Genomic DNA, 17,533 nt, shown 5'->3' with positions numbered 1-17,533 from the left:
TAATTATTATGAGAACAAAATGCTACACATCAGTAACAATAATGTATTTTGGTTCAGTTTCAGTGCTCTGCGCACCTGTTAAAGCAGCAAATTTAGGAGTGGTGTTTGTAAAAGTAGAGCTGTTCTGCAAGTCTACATTCCAATCTGAGCATGGTCCACCAGATGTGGAGTTGGGAAGTTTTCTTCAAATTGTGGAAAGAACCCAAATCCTCCCCCATCCATAGACTTGGCCAAGTAAGGTTAGGATGTTGAGTTGTCCATTAAGATAAAAACCAACAGGAATGTGTCCTTGGAAAACAGCAAGCTTAACTCCATGCCAGTCAACATAAGCCTTGAGCAAGGGAACACTTTTGTTGTGAGAATGATGTCATTTTCTGATTAACAAACTAGATTTGTCAAGGGTGATGGTATCTTTGTGTGCCAGTGTAGAGTACGTTTATCATGAGACATGCTTTGTGCTTAAATAGCTTCTGGGAGCAAATCAGGTATTTTTTCATGCTATTATAGAATTCAAAACACTTAAAAAAAAAAAAAAGCATTCCAAAGTATTTAGACCCCATTAGCAGTAATTTGCAAAGAATAAGCACATGCAAGAGCCTAAGATTTCCAACCTCAAGACTTCTGAAACCCTCTGTCTTTTCAGGTTTGTATGCTGGTGGGGAAAATTTGTCCTTATCTCTTTTATTGGTTGCTGGAGAGAGTCTGGCTTATTTTTGCATTACCAGTAAAAAATACTTTGCTTTTGAGCAGTATTGGTCATACTAAAGTGTCAAGTAAGTATCTTAAACGCAGAAGGAATACATAGAAAGATGTGTCCAGAATCCATGCCAGAGACTTACAAAGAATTCACTACCCAGAGATATGTCCATCGGCCATTATTTTAGATGGATTCAGGAAGTAATCCAAACTGAAGATCCCCAGGGATGAGCTGAGTTTGGAATAAGTTGACTGAGCTGTCTCAGCCATAGATACTGGGATTTCATGACATATCTTTAGGCACCAGGTGAAAAAATTCCCCTATATCCAGGCCTTTGGCTGATTAACCAATATATGACCTTTGTGTTTCTGGGAGGAGGATAGTTTTTGCTTTATTATGTATTATGTGTTCTCACTTTGTATTTTTATGTTGTGAACTACCCTGTGATCTTGGGATGAAGGCCGGTATACAAATAATGATGATGATGATGATGATGATAATAATAATAATAATAGCTCTGCTGGAAGTAGCTCTGCTCCTGAATTGAGTTTTGAATACAGGTGAGTTACACTGGCATCACCTTGCCAATAAAGGTCCGTATAGTTAAAGCTATGGTTTTCCCAGTAGTGATGTATGGAAGTGAGAGCTGGACCATAAAGAAGGCTGATCGCCAAAGAATTGGTGCTTTTGAATTATGGTGCTGGAGGAGATTCTTGAGAGTCCCATGGACTGCAAGAAGATCAAACCTATCCATTCTTAAGGATATCAGCCCTGAGTGCTCACTGGAAGGACAGATCCTGAAGCTGAGGCTCCAATACTTTGGCCACCTCATGAGAAGAGAAGACTCCTGGAAAAGACCCTGTTGTTGGGAAAGATGGAGGGCACAAGGAGAAGGGGACGACAGAAGACGAGATGGTTGGATAGTGTTCTCAAAGCTACCAGCATGAGTTTGACCAAACTGCGGGAGGCAGTGGAAGACAGGAGTGCCTGGTGTGCTCTGGTCCATGGGGTCATGAAGAGTCGGACACAACTAAATGACTAAACAACAACAACAACACACTGGCATAGTTTAGCCCAGCATATAGCTGGCTGGCTTCCTGTAGTTTGGATTGCTCCTCCAGACTAGTCCTAAACACGCTTACTTGGGAGTAAGCTCCATTGACCCCAGTGGGATGGTGCTTTCAAGTATACATGCACAGCACTGCTCTCTAGGAACAGGGTTACACAGATTCGTGGCGAATCGATCCGTCAGTGGCAACAGGATATAATGGCAAAGTGAAACCTCCCTTTTTACAGAGTTGGTATCACTTTGAATGAATACTACATGCTGGGGACAAAGAGAGGAAAGCAATCGCCTTTATTTAGTCATTATCTGGAATGTAAAAGGTGAAAGATTTATATGATCTGAAGAGAAACCAGAGTTTACGCCACCCTTCAGAATGAATGTATCCTGGTCGATTTATGAATGAAAACATGAAATGCAGAATAGGTTACATAATAAGGGAAATTGTTCAGCCTTACAAAGCTCAGAGGTCTTTTTTTGTAGCAGGTATTGAAAAGCTAATGATGAACGTTGATCTGGACAGGTGAGCCCAGTTCTGATGTCCTGAAAGGCAAATGGTTTCTTTACTAATGACTGATGGGAGCTCCCTGGAAATGTAACCACGGTTTATAGTGTGTTCAATCATCAAAAGCGTCTCTGTTCTTCTGGTTTCTATCCTCAACCTTCCCTGGCCAGGCACTTAGCTTCTCTTCACGCTTCCACAGTTTTAAGCTCAATGGCTCATTAATCCACTCAAGTCATTTTGCTCTCTTCAAACAAGAGAGCGATTCCTTCGGTCGCTTTTCTGAGCTTCCCTGCGTTGAAAAATCTTTTCTGTGCAAGAGTACACGTGGCATGAAACTCTTAAATGCCTTTGGTGCCTCTCCCAAAAAGCCTTTTGTGTTGCCTTGTGTCTGGTTGTCTTGTCATGGTTCTCCAACTACGTTGCTCCAGTTATTTCGGTGGAACAAGACTTAACTTGGCAGACAGCTTCAGGGGCTCTTTCATTTAGAGCATCACTTTCATTTAAAAGTTGTACAAGTTCCAATTTTTTTAAAAAGACATATAAAAATGTTTTTTTTTGGGGGGGGGGCTTGACTATCAGTGCGAGACTTAGTTATATTCTTTAGGCCAAGGGATAATAATTCTGTTTAAAGGACTTGCCCCTGATATGATGATGCAGGCACAAAAAAGACTTCTCTGTATGGAAAAGAAATCAACATATGTCAGTGTATTTATGGCTGTTTCTTTTCCACACGCAAGCTGTGGAAAAAGCAGTGTGATGGAGAACAGCGATGGGGACCCTGTGGTCTTCCAGATGTTGCTCCGCTGTTGTTGGATTTCAGCGGTATCTTGAAGGCTTCAGGTTTGCCATCGCTGGAACAGAGACTAGGGACGGGCACACCCAACATTTGCAGTGTGAAAGTATTCTCTCATGTTTATTCATATGTCTGGTCCTTTGGTGAGTTGGGAGTCTCCCCTGCGTGTGAAGATAGGCTCCACCGGATTGAGCAGATGAAACCAATGGTGGATTCAATGGTCAAGAAGGCAATTTCTGAATGTGCCCTAGAGGGAAGTGAGGGGCAGGTGGAGCTTGCCCAGCTGGGAAGGGAGCCCATCTAGGAAAAGGAAAAATCTGATGCTAAACCTGCTGCTTTGATTGAATTGTGCGCCCTGCCTTGAGATCATTTTTGACAGAATAGTAATAATAATATTTTATTATTTATGCTCTGCCCATGTGTCTGGGTTTCCCCTTCCACTCTGGGTGGAATACAACATATATAAAACATAGCAAAACATAAAACCAGTAAGTTTCGCTGGTCTTATTCTTACCGGAAGAATAAGAAATCAAGATTGAGTTAATTTGGATATGCAGAAAATATTAAAAATAAATTTGAGGAACCGCAGAAAGAGGGGGAAGGAAGTCAAGTTTTGAAATGTTAAAATGATTGTAAAATTGGTGAAATGTCTAAACTTGAAAAGTATAAATAAAATTTAAAAGTATGTTGTTGTTTAGTCGTTTAGTCGTGTCCGACTCTTCGTGACCCCATGGACCAGAGCACGCCAGGCACTTCTGTCTTCCACTGCCTCCCGCAGTTTGGTCAGACTCATGTTTGTAGCTTCGAGGACACAGTCCAACCATCTCATCCTCTGTCGTCCCCTTCTCCTTGTGCCCTCCATCTTTCCCAACATCAGGGTCTTTTCCAGGGAGTCTTCTCTTCTCATGAGGTGGCCAAAGTATTGGAGCCTCAGCTTCATGATCTGTCTTTCCAGTGAACACTCAGGGCTAATTTCCTTAAGAATGGATGTGTTTGATCTTCTTGCAGTCCATGGGACTCTCAAGAGTCTCCTCCAGCACCATAATTCAAAAGCATCAATTCTTCGGCGATAAGCCTTCTTTATGGTCCAGCTTTCACTTCCATACATCACTACTGGGAAAACCATGGCTTTAACTATACGGACCTTTGTTGGCAAGGTGATGTCTCTGCTTTTTAAGATGCTGTCTAGGTTTGCCATCGCCTTTCTCCCAAGGAGCAGGCGTTTTTTAATTTCGTGACTACTGTCACCATCTGCAGTGATCATGGAGCCCAAGAAAGTAAAATATCTCACTGCCTCCATTTCTTCCCCTTCTATTTGCCAGGAGGTGATGGGACCTGTGGCCATGATCTTCGTTTTTTTGATGTTAAGCTTCAGACCATATTTTGCGCTCTCCTCTTTCACCCTCATTAAAAGGTTCTTTAATTCCTCCTCACTTTCTGCCATCAAGGTTGTGTCATCTGCATATCTGAGGTTGTTGATATTTCTTCCTGCGATCTTAATTCCGGCTTGGGATTCATCCAGCCCAGCCTTTCGCATGATGAATTCTGCATATAAGTTAAATAAGCAGGGAGACAATATACAGCCTTGCCGTACTCCTTTCCCAATTTTGAACCAATCACTTGTTCCATATCCAGTTCTAACTGTAGCTTCTTGTCCCACATAGAGATTTCTCAGGAGACAGATGAGGTGATCAGGCACTCCAATTTCTTTAAGAACTTGCCATAGTTTGCCGTGGTGGACAAAGTCAAAGGCTTTTGCATAGTCAGTGAAGCAGAATGAATACTTTTTGAACCCTTGACTCATTCTATTTCACAAATATGTCCCATATGTAGGTTGCAATGTGTTTTTTTTCTGGCTGCACAGAGTCCCCCTGTCCAAATTGGAAAGAAAACACAAGATATATCTTAAGACATCCTTCACATTGACTAAACATCTAATTTAAGTTGCCAGCTTTTAGTGGAAGGCTGGACTTGATATGTCCATTCACCCTTGCGTTTAAAGCACATGATAATACTTGTCTCCAAAGAATGTTGTCAGGCTTAATTAATTTGTTGTTTGCATGTCACGAAGTGCCCATAACTACTTCAACTGTCAGATGGATTGAGAGAAAATGTGTGTGTGATAAGTAACAGTACCGTATCAGCACGAGTGAAGCAGGTTAATGCACTATTAGTATCTCTCTGTCTCGTAGACGAGTGAATATATTATTATAAGTTTACATTACTAGTACAGCATGATAAAGTGTGAATTTTTTTCAGGCAGAAATATCTGCCGTAGTTTTGCCACCACCTGCCTGCCCTCTGGGTGCTGAACTTTGGAGGAGGAGGGAAGTACAGCTAAGGTCAGTGCTGTCAACAGTTCTTTCTATGCCTGGGGCAGGCTCAGAATATCCTCCTAGAATCAGAGCCACAAAAATCGCACTTGGGGTGTGTGTGTGTGTGTACAGTGGTACCTCAGGTTAAGAACTTAATTCGTTCCGGAGGTCCGTTCTTAACCTGAATCTGAAACACAACTTTAGCTAATGGGGCCGCTTGCTGCCGCCGCGCCGCCGGAGCCCGATTTCTGTTCTTATCCTGAAGCAAAGTTCTTAACCTGAAGCACTATTTCTGGGTTAGCGGAGTGTGTAACCTGAAGCGTATGTAACCTGAAGCGTATGTAACCCAAGGTACCACTATATATATATGGCGGCAAAGGGTTAAAAGTATAAAATAGGAGTTATCCTTGCGCAGACCCCTGTGGGAGTCATTAGTAAAAACTGGAGGGAGAGAAGAATGTGGACCTCGAGGAAGACTTCTGGTAAAATTCCAAGGGTTCATGGCATTCAATCTGCTTCTGCTCAGAAACGCTTTTTTAAAAAAAAGTTTGCTGGTGGCTGCTCTCTAATCAGCAGCTGCAGCCCAGAATTGCATGCCTCTGATTCCCCCCCCCCCCAATCTTTTCCCAGCCAACATTATTCAACCCTGGAAACTACATTAGCAAGCAGAATGTGCTGTGCTGTGTTAGGACGCAGGCACAAAGGCAGGGAGCATGTGCTAGTCTGTGCCGCTCTACATTGCTGCTGCCTCCGTCAAAAACCCAACCAGGTGTGATGTGGATATTCTGCAACTGTTTTTGTTTTTTTGTTTCTGTTTTTTTTGCAAAACTGAAACTTTTTTTTTTTTTTGCAGTGATAAAAAATGGGGGAGGCAGGAAGTGACTGTGGTTCTTTTTAAAATGTTTTTTATTGGTTTTACATATAATCACATTAAAAGGGAAAGGTACAACTGACTGTTAGGTCTAGGTCCAGTTGCGGACAACTGTGGGGTTGCACGCTCATCTCGCTCTGTAGTTCGAGGGAGCTGGCGTTTGTCTGCAGACAGCTTCCAGGTCATGTGGCCAGCATGACTAAGCCACTTCTGGCGAACCAGAGCAGCGCACAGAAACTAACATCATACCCTCTTATTTTATCTCTTTGGCTCAACTGAGCCTAACAACCTACCTCCCTCCCTCCCGTCTGATGGTTTACAAAACTAAACTTTACATCTTTACATTTCACTTCATTTCCCATCCTTGTTATATCGTTACCTAAAATATTATATTATTCCACCTGAATAGGTAGCAGTTTCATCTTACAGATCTTCTGATAACCCTGCTAGTGGTGTTAATTGCTTACAGTTGTCTTTCAAATGTAATATAAATTTGTTCCAGAAATGACTCTGGTTCAGGACTGCAGGACACGAGGAAAGGGGAATTAATCCCCTGCCCTATCATTTTCCCACTGAAAAGCACCCACCTCTAAGGCTGCTATTTGCTTTCGTTGGTAAAACTGTGATTATGCCCCACTGGAGGAAAGGAACATATTTATTATTTCAGTGGGTTGGACTAGATGGCCCTTGGAGTCCCCTCCAGCGCTACAGTTCTACAATTCTACAACCCCTGTCCATTTTGTACCATTTTTCTGTGCGCCTCGGGGCAGATTTCCTATCACACCTCACATAGAAGTGTTGACTGGGGGCTGATAAGACTTGTAGTTAAATACCTGGATTAAGGTGATTAATCTTATTTCAATTCTGATCAAGTTGATTTTTTTTTTTAACTGATTCCTTTTGCAGTCCTAATGTTAGAAACAAACAAAACTCCCTCTTGGATCTTTAAATCAATTCAGGATTGTCAGTTGTTGTTCGAGGGTTGTGAAAAGTTAGTGTTGGCAACTTTCCGTAAGCTTACAGTCTAAACTTTTAGTTAAACATTCACAGCCATTTATAAGAAAACTGGGAAAGAGAAACATTAATTAAAAACAACATCGCACAAGCTGCAGCGCTTGCAAGAGGCAGATGTGGCTTTTGTTCCGAGGAGGCTTTTGCTTTAGATTATTGCCAAAAGAGACATCTCACATATTCAGTTGAAATACAGCCCACAAAACAACGAGCTCGGATTGGAGCAGCGGGAATTTATCATGGCTCGGGGTGATTTATGGTAAAGTGCAATTAAAAGCACAAGATACAAGTAACCTAGTACGAGGGATGAACAAATCTGGCAATTTCAGAGGTTTTCTGCTTCCCATTTTTTCTAGTCTTCAGTTCAGTTTGCTGCATTTCTGCATCGGTCTGCATTTTAAAAAACCGTTGCAAAAAATAGTATTTTAGTTCATATTTCTCCTAAAATGGCCTCCCTCATCCCACTTGCCTGCTTCAGCTTCTGCCTCTGTTTCTCGACTGCTCTCTGCCACAGACTCCCCCCGCTCACCATGCCCTGTTACCTCTTCATCTTCCGACACCTTCTCTTCTCCCTCTGACCACTCATCATTCTCCCACCACCACTCTGAGCCTTCTTCCCTTGGTGGTTCCCCAGCTGGTCCCTCCCATGATTCCTCTATGTCCAACCAGTCCATGATGACATCTTCTGATGTAGGCCAGTCATTTCTAGCTTCCTTCCTCTTCTAGTCTTGACTGAGCCCCCTCATGGAAAAGCAGTGGCACAGCCCAGGAGCATGCAGAGGGAAATAACCCGTCCAGAAGAAGAGCTTTCCTGGATCAGACTAAATATTTGCCTAGCCGCATATGCTTTTTCCAACCAGCTTGTTTCTGAGAACCCCACATGGAAGCAATAGCCCTTGCCCACAGTGCCTGGAATTCAGACAAAACTTGTCTCAGTCTGGAGGCTCTGTTTAGCTGTCATGCTTCAATGTTGTTTTCATTTTGCAGCCAGGTGAAAATGCACCTCTCTGTCCAGGATTTTGAGGCGAAGCGACATGCATTGAAGTTGTGTTGCATTGTGTCCTTCTTCTCCCAAGTGAATTTCATTGGCTGTTACGCGGACAGTTCAAGCACCTACCTGCTGCCCTGCCTTTCTGTATTATAATGGTCTCCTGTCCCCAACTTGAAAAGAAGAAGAAATATGAAGGGCTTTGAAGACCCAAGTTTGAGTTGGAATCCAGCCTAAGAAAAGTAGTTGGACGTAGAAGCTCCACAGCCTCAGAAAAATCTTCAGTGGATTAATGGCCTCTTTGCTACGCTGATTGTTAACAACCATGCATCAGTTCAGTCTATAGATATTTTTTATTTCATTTTACAAAAAAATATTTGGGATTCTTTTCATCTATCTTTAGGCGAAGCATTACCCATAAATTTCAAAGAGGGGGAAGCAACACTTTGCTCTGGACTGGATAACTCCTTTTTGGAAACTGTGTTGATAGCTATTCAGCGCTTGGTACTGAATAACAGCCAATTGCAGCAATCAATGAATGATTAGTAAAAACAGACCATAAATCTTACAGTGGAACCTTCTTTTATCTATATGCCAACAAAGAGAAAACAATTATTGCCCTGCTCGTCTTTCTCTAGAAATCACATATTTAGCAAGCCGCTATCTTTGTGGTTGGTCATACCCTGACCAGCATTTAAAATATTTATTAACACACACCACAGTGCGGATGGGCATAGTATGAAGACATCATCCAGCAGAGCAGGGATGGAAATGCCTGGGGTCCTCCAGATGTTGTGGGACTCTGAGTCCCATCAACCACAGCCAGCATGATCTATGGTCGTCATGGCATTGTGGGAGAGATTATGGGAGCTATAGTTGCAACAACATCTGGAGGTTCCTTACCCTTGCATTAGAGTGTCAGATGTAAGTGTTTGGGACCAGTGACCCAAGTAGCTGTGTTATCTGCAGTGCTGTTTTTCTAGGAAGAGAGGTGTCGAAACTCACCGTGAACACCTCCCTTGTTCTCTTACACTGGCAATGGTGCCCACCTGAAAGGTGCTGGAACTGAGTTCCGATGGGTTCTGGCTGGAAAAAAAGAGCCCTGGTTATCTGTAGGAGTGTCATGGACTGGTTGGGCAGAGAGGAATGGTGGGAGGAACCAGCTGGGTTTCCCCCAAGGGAAGAAGGCTCAGAGCCCTGGGATTGGTGGTGGGACGACAATGAGTGGTCAGAGGGAGAAGACTGGGAGAAGGAGGTGTTGGAAACTGAAGAGGTCACAGGGCTTAGTGAGCTGGGAGAGTCTGTGGCAGAGAGCAGTCCAGAATCAGAGACAGAAGCTGAAGCAGGGGATGAGGGAGACCAAGAGGCAGAGATGGGTCAGGATGGTGAAGAGTCAGGGGTGTCTGCCCCTCCTGCTGCAACAAGCTCCTCTCCCCTTTGTCTCCAAGAACCAGAAGAGGCATGAAAAGGGCAGAGGAGAAAGGGCTTTGTGCAGGTGCAATCTCTGATTGCTTGGGGAAAACCCTGGAGAGGAGGGGACTTAGACGACTGTCGAGAAGCAGGAACCTTCAGTCTCAGCATGGGGGGCAAGACCTACTGGAGATGAGTTGCTTTGCCCAACACTCCTGTGCAGATCCTGTTTTTGCTAATAAAGAGTTAATTTGAACTTGCTCAGTGTGATTTACTGCTGGCTCGCTCCTGTCAAGGAGGTCGCAGGTACAATCCCTGCTGTCTCTTAGTGGAAAGGTTTCCAGGTAGGAATGCAATAACAGGGGGCTTCACCCAAGCAGTCACTTGTTTCAAGAGCTCCAGGTAGAACATGCTGAAGATAGCATGCCATGAGGTCATGTGTGCAGTATTGATACCAGCCTCTTTGTGGGTCAGCTTGTGTTATTCATTTGACACATTCCAACTGAGTAGCTCAATGTGCCAGAATTTTGTTTGTGCAAACCACCAGTTTGTGATTGCTGTGCTACCACTTTACTGTTTGATAATGAATTTTTAAAAAAGATTTTACATGGCTTAAGTGGGATTGACTTTAAAATGTCAGAAAGTGCATTTTTGAGGCGTTTAAACAAATAAAAACAAATGCTTCTGATGAAGATCTTTTCTATGTTGTTTTGTTAGCACAGTGATTTCATATAAATCTGCAGTTTTTAATATCTCACTATTGTCATTCCATTTTAGGATCTCTCAACACCTGACGATAAGTTCAAGTGAAGTGCTAGGAGAAAATCAAATATATAAACTTAGTGGGTGTGTGGAAGTAGCAAAAGTTTTATGAATAGAAGCTTTGAGCAAGTTCATTGCAACTGTGAAGAATTATAGACGTTCCAGACTTCTGTGGAAGCGCAATATGATATGGGACAAAGTCACTAATGCTTGGGTGTTAATATAAATCTTGTGGGATTTAATAATGGCGTGCTTTGTTCTGATAATTTTGAAATAAAATATTGTGAGGAACGCAGTTGTAAATTTTCTCGGCTGCTGTCATTTTGCAAAATGATTTATATAACCAAGCTGAATTTATTTCTTCTGCATAATTGTAATAGCTTCACACAGCACCCCAATTCTAACTATCTTAAGAAGCAGATAATTTTGAGCTAAGAGTGAGTGGACTCCAAAGTTAGCCTACTTTAAAAATGTGTAATGCGGACATGAGGGATTTAATGCTTCGATCCACAGCACTCTTAAAACTGAGTAATTAGATCTAAACCATTTTGCTCTTAATTACTTGAGGTGGAATACATAGGTGGAAGCAAGTATTTTAGCTTAACCTGGTCCCATTTCTTACTGATGGGGTAATTCAATTTGATTAAAGTACAATTCGATGCATTTGATTTGGGAGCAATCCTATGGCAAGGTCCACTGGGATGCACAGTTTAGGATACAGTGAGTTGCCAGCTTAGGTGGTTGATTCTCAGCCTGCATTACCTGTTCTAACCTGGAGATTTAATTCCCAGAGTTCCCTGGGAAGAGGGATTGACTGTTAAGTGTAGCTAACAGGTTTCTGTGGGAGAAGCCACGACTGTTTTAAGTAGCATAACACTGCTCTAAATGTATTGGGTAGAATATCCGTGTTTGGGTTCCCAGCTGTTGTTGGGACACAACTCCCAGCATCCCTGACCACTGGTACTGCTAGCTAGGGATGATGGGAGTTGTAGTCCAACAACAGCTGGAGACCCAAGTTTGAGAAACAGATGGTGCCATAGTTAGGCCTATTCATCTTCAACTGAGCTGAAAATAACCTGTTCTCTAGCTTGGTCCCCATATCCCATGTAAAACCATCATTTGGGTAGCAGGACCAGAGAGATTCTGCACTGAAACAAACATGTCAATTCTGTGTGGAGCTCAGCATGAAAAATTCACTATTTGGGGGTAAACCAGTTTTATGAACCCAAATAGCCCACCTGCCTTTATAGTAAGAATTGCATCAGTGCACCAGGTTGTTGACTGGTTTTTCAGTGGTTTCATTGAGACTCTTTTTCAGTGCCTATGTTACAGATAGAGCAATAAAAATAACGGAAGAAAATATACACATTTTTAAAAGCTGCTTAGGGTGTAAACCTTGTTCATCAGCTCCACTCCAGTCACTCTGATCCCTACTGAAATTAATATCTTTAGAATGGCGTCATGAACCTTCCTATGCGTTCCACTTGAGTCTTACAGTCACACTTCTGGTATTGATTAATTCTTCCCTTTTCTTCCATCGCAGCATGCGTCGGCTAAAATTGTGAAAATGAGATCATGTTTGCTTTTCTTGCGTCAGATTATCCCTGTTGTATACCCTAACCACAATTGCACACTTGCAAGCTGTTCCGGTTATTGTACTTTATTTAACCTATTGCGTGCTGTAAGTGTCTATAACAAAATCATTTCCATTCCAACATGTTTGTGTATTTGCATTAGCTTTTATGTGCTTGCATTGTTGTTATCTTTCTTTCTTTTTGCAAATATGTACAAATCAGAACTTACAAACTTGAAAAAGAGAAAAGAAATTAAGAAAGGTTACAAAAAGAAGAAGAAAAGAGAAAAAGAAAAGAAAAAAGAAAAAAGGAAACATATCAGTTAAATCTTAATAAAGAAAAAAGAAAATCATAAATAAAGCGACATTAAGTCATTCATTATTAAACTAATACTTTACAGATAAAACACATATGCTTTTAACAATTACCTCTTCTGCGTCATCCATTGTTATCTATCATTGTTGCTTTTTAAAAAAAAAATCAGATAAATTGTGATAAAGACCGGTGGCTATTGCCTCCATTTCCAAAGCCCTTCTGCACATCAGATTGCTTTTACTGTTTTCGAAATAATGCCAGCAATATTAATGCTGTGTTGACAGTGCTGCATTTTGGAGATAAGGTGTTAATAGTCTTTATTAAGTGTCTTAGGGCTGCATATGTATTGACCTTTCAACTGCTGTCGCTGACTCTCTGCTCTTATATTGCATTTGACCAACTGTGCATGGATTTTATTCTGATTTTACTTCTGTTGCTTTCTTCACAGGCACCTGGCAGGTGTCCCTCTCGTCTGCTGTTCCTTTCAAATCCATCCACTCACCTTTATTTGTTAAAAGTCTTTGCATTCTCAGCTAACTTGAGGCTCAGTATTATAAACTGGGGTTTCAAGGTCATTGGGTCAAACAGAAGAGCAATTCCTTTGTCACCTGCAGGAGACTTGCCCATTAATATAACAAGGCCATTAACCTAGACTAACAAGAAGGCTGCTCCTGCGAAAATGCAGCTGCTGACCTTACAATGAATTGTTGTTGCTTTCTCCCCAACAAGTTCTTGACAAGGCAGAGAATTTCTGCAAGCCTTCCTTGGAGTCAAGAACTCTGTTATGTGTTTACAGAAGTATTATATATTTTTTATATTAAAAAAAAAAAGGAGGAGGAAGAGGAGGGGAAAAACCTTCTGTTGGGAAATTTTCATGGAGTAAGCTCTTTCGCTTGCTGTTTTGTAATTGACAGAAAACCAATTTAAATGCAAAACTCCAGCCATCGCAGACATAGTGATCTTGGTGGATGGTTCCTGGAGTATTGGCAGATTCAACTTCCGACTTGTGCGTCTTTTCCTGGAGAACTTGGTTGCTGCCTTCAACGTGGGATCTGAAAAAACAAGAATAGGTAATATTTCAAAATGTAGTTTGTGGGGGGGGGGAACTAGCCCCTTGTGACTTGAGTTTCCTAGTTCTTTGTATCTGCAGTTTGTCTGTATTTTTGTTATTTGCATGTAATTAGCAAAAATAGGGTGGACTCATAATCTGGTGAACTGGGTTCGCTTCCCCGCTCCTCCACATGCGGCTGCTGGGTGACCTTGGGCTAGTCACACTTCTCTGAAGTCTCTCAGCCTCACTCACCTCACAGAGTGTTTGTTGTGGGAGAGGAAGGGAAAGGAGAATGTTAGCCGCTTTGAGACTCCTTCGGGTAGTGATAAAGCGGGATATCAAATCCAAACTCTTCTTCCAAATTCTTCTTATGGGATGATGTGCATTCCTTTCTTCCCCAGGCCTTGCACAATACAGCGGCGACCCACGGATAGAGTGGCATCTGAATGCCTATAGCACAAAAGAGGCTGTCTTGGATGCGGTGCGCAACCTACCCTATAAGGGTGGGAACACCTTGACAGGTACAAGTATGGTTTTATGCACTTCAATAATGTGCAGAGCTCCCCAGTTATCCTATTGATCTGTTATCCTATTCATTCTTTTGCATGAGGGTCTGTGTTATTGCTGTAGTTTGGTTATAAGGTCAGTGAAAGGAGGTGTGGTTTTTTTTTGTCGGCAGTATGTGCAGGAATTCATGCGCCGAACTCTAAATCATTCTACACGGTGTCATTAGGTTTAAAATAATAATAATAATAAAGACTACACTACATTGAAGGAGGCAGGGAAGGAAAACAACAACCCAACTATTCAAGCTGACGCAAATCAGTTATATTATTTCAATTTTGAAGGGTGCATCTTACGAAATGTTGTTCCCTGCTTAATTTACTGCATTGATGTGCTATTTATTTCAGCCAGCAGCATTGTGTTGGGAGCTGTACAGAACATGTTGGTTAAAAGGCCCCTTTCCTGTAGGCTTGCATACCACACAGTGCCCCGTGTTCACCTCAAAGGAGGGGGTTGGAAGCATCTGCTTTCTTGTTTAAACTAACCACAGTTCATCATTGCATCCAAACCACTGTGGTTAGTTTAAACGATGGCTTAAACCAGGGACGGGCAGCTTGTGACCCTCAGCCTAAAGTTCAACAGTCCTCTTTCGATGAGACGATCGGTTCTAACCTCTGACACCCCCTGCAGCCCACTGAACTGGGAGCAAGCAAAGGAGAACAGGGTTGGCACCACCCACTTTGGGCTCTTTCTCACAAACCACCAGCATGCAGCCCCTGATAGGTTACATTCAAGGGAATGCAACCCTTGAGAGAAAATGTTGCACGCCCACACGTGCGGTTTAAACAAACCACAGTTCCCTGCTCAAAACTTACAAACTGTGGTTAGTTTAAACAAGGAACTTAGATGGTTCCATTCCCGCACTCTGCTAGGTGCCAGAGGAAGAGATGAGAATACTGAGCTTGAGATTCTTGCATTGTCTAAACCACAGTTTAGCTGCTAAACTTTAGCATTATGTCCAGACTAATGCCGCAGGAGATTTGGAGCACCAGGTTGCATCCCAGATTGGTTTGGTTTGGCTCAGGCTGACTGCAGCCCATCTAAAAGGATACTGAGTAATACCTGTTAGCTTTAGAATCTTAGAAAGCTGAAAGAGGAGGCTTAAAGGATTTCACTTGAGTAACTGCAATCCATGATTCAGCCCTGAACAAGATCCAGTCTTTCCCATGAGTAATGATTATTCACAATACCAGGCTTAAGAGTCTCAGACCTTCAATTAGTCATGCGGAATCCCAGCTTCACACTCCCGCTGACATAACATACCACAGGCTCCCCCTTCCCCCAGTGTGCAGCATTTGGATACATATTCCTCTAATTATCCCGTTCCCAAATCCTTGATTTAATTAAATTTTTCACTCTTCAACATCCCGGTTGTCTTTGGGAAGGTTGCTGAGGAGTTAGTAGTGGAGCATGTGCTTTGCATGCTAATCGGTCTCTGTATTGGATCTGAAATTGTTTTAATACAATTCAGTTTGTTTTAATTGTGTTATATATGGACGCGGGTGGCGCTGTGGGTTAAACCACAGAGCCTAGGACTTGCCGATCAGAAGGTCGGCGGTTCGAATCCCCGCGACTGAGTGAGCTCCCGTTGCTCGGTCCTTGCTCCTGCCAACCTAGCAGTTCGAAAGCACATCAAAGTGCAAGTAGATAAATAGGTACCCCTCCGGTGGGAAGGTAAACGGCATTTCCATGTGCTGCTCTGGTTCGCCAGAAGCGGCTTAGTCATGCTGGCCACACGACCCGGAAGCTGCCCGCCGGCTCCCTCAGCCAATAAAGCGAGATGAGTGCCGCAACCCCAGAGTCGGCCATGACTGGACCTAACAGTCAGGGGTCCCTTTACCTTTTACTATGCCATTGTGTGAACTGTTTTTTATGCTGTGGGGGGGGGGGTGAATGAGAAAGATGCTTTGGAAGACGTTAATCAGGCATCCACACAACATTGTACAGATGCCTCCAAGCATAACCCACCACACACTCCTTATCTTTATAACTGTGAGGTAAGTTACACTGAGAGGTAGTTGCTGGTCATTCTGGCTGAGCAGGAAGTTGTACTTGGGCCTTTGCATTGGAAGTATTTGATGTTTTTTCTTTCAACAATCCAATAATTGGCTGTGGCTGATAGGAACTGAAGTCCTATAACATCTTCCCACCTCTGCCTTAGAGGGAGGGTACCATCTTTTCCAGTATCTCATTTAAACACAGTGACAATCCTAGCTATCTATTAAACATTAGCTCCCACTGATGATCCCACACATGAGCCAGCTATTCTGGGCTATTTGCTATCAATCCATGCAACAACCAGCCAGAAGCTTTTAACTATATGTATGGTCAATTTGGGTAAGGCTTTCCTCTCTCTTCCTTTTCACACAGGCCTTGCCTTAACTTTTATTTTGGAAAACAACTTTAAGCCTGAAGCAGGTGCAAGACCCGGGGTCCCCAAAATCGGGATATTGATCACTGATGGGAAATCCCAAGATGATGTCATCCCGCCTGCCAAGAACCTGAAAGATGCTGGCATTGAATTGTTTGCTATTGGTGTGTATTCTTGTCTTATTGATTAGCTTTGGAAAGTGTTTTCTCTCATTGGAACAGGCTAAAGACCCATCTAGTTCAGCATTCTTCTCTCACAGTGGCCAACCAGATATGGGAATTTGGGGTGATGGCTGGGAATCCCAAGTGCGAATGTGAATTGAGGCTGAACTGAGGCTTGCAACTTGTGGCGTTTCTTCCAATGCTAGGTGTAAAGAATGCCGACGAAAACGAACTGAAGGAAATTGCCTCTGAACCAGACAGCACTCACGTCTACAACGTTGCCGACTTCAGCTTCATGAACTCCATTGTGGAAGGTCTTACCAAGACCGTGTGCTCGAGAGTTGAAGAACAGGAAAAGGAAATCAAAGGTAAATGAGGAAACTTACGACAGAGCCCAACAAGTAGACGGTATTCCATTTCATGTGGTTAAAATGATTGTTTTTAATTGCCTAAAACTTAGGAACTTTGGTAGCCACTCTGGGGGCTCCTACAGATTTGGTCACATCCGAGGTCACAGCCAGAGGGTTCCGTGTGAGCTGGACTCATGCGCCAGGCAAAGTGGAGAAATACAGAGTTGTCTACTACCCCACAAGAGGAGGACAGCCAGAGGAGGTAATGGTGCAATGAATGCTCATGCACTTAATCATCTGAATGTGTTCAATAGAGAGAGGGGGAGAGAGATGGAATTCGCCACCTTAGAAAATCCTAAGAATAGCTTTGATGGAGTTGGCCAAGACTTCTATGTAATCAAACATCCTGTGGCCACTCAAGGTGTCTTCAGGAAGCCTACAAGCAGGCCCATTTTATCTGCTTTTGGCCTAATCAATCTGTTAGACTTCATGGCTTTTTAGGGGTGAGACTTGTGGCGATCACGTTTCACCATCTATTGATCCCTGTGCCACCACTTTATTTTTCGCTGCCACCACCCAGGCCCTACCTGGGACAATACTAGCAGTTTAACAAGCGTGTGGTTTCATAAACGGTATTGATCAATTACAGTCATAGGGTGCCTATCCAGACCTATAACTTCCGCTACCTGCTCTCACTCACTAAACCACCTCTCAGATATTTACTTGTCTTCC

General features: G+C 42.8%; 1 protein-coding gene and 1 long non-coding RNA gene across 5 annotated transcripts in view; both read left to right on the top strand.

Moving 5' to 3' along the window:
- Positions 1–17,533, top strand: part of COL14A1 (collagen type XIV alpha 1 chain) — a 131,034-nt gene that overhangs the window by 28,475 nt on the left and 85,026 nt on the right. For all 4 annotated transcript variants that reach the window (XM_081012464.1, XM_081012465.1, XM_081012467.1 and 1 more), the window contains 5 exons: positions 13,219–13,374; positions 13,757–13,876; positions 16,290–16,454; positions 16,658–16,819; positions 16,912–17,063. In XM_081012464.1, coding sequence (XP_080868590.1) covers positions 13,219–13,374; positions 13,757–13,876; positions 16,290–16,454; positions 16,658–16,819; positions 16,912–17,063 — 755 coding nt within the window. The remainder of the gene's footprint in view (positions 1–13,218; positions 13,375–13,756; positions 13,877–16,289; positions 16,455–16,657; positions 16,820–16,911; positions 17,064–17,533) is intronic.
- LOC308480981 lies at positions 4,885–10,710 on the top strand. The gene is made up of 2 exons (XR_013988383.1): positions 4,885–5,400; positions 10,431–10,710. It is a non-coding gene; the product is annotated as an uncharacterized lncRNA (long non-coding RNA).

The sequence above is a fragment of the Podarcis pityusensis genome (genome assembly GCF_964106645.2).
Source record: "Podarcis pityusensis genome assembly, chromosome: 7".
In the NCBI taxonomy this organism is placed as follows: domain Eukaryota; kingdom Metazoa; phylum Chordata; class Lepidosauria; order Squamata; family Lacertidae; genus Podarcis; species Podarcis pityusensis.
Note: the sequence above shows the minus strand (reverse complement) of the source record. Positions and strands in the feature narration are given on the sequence as shown.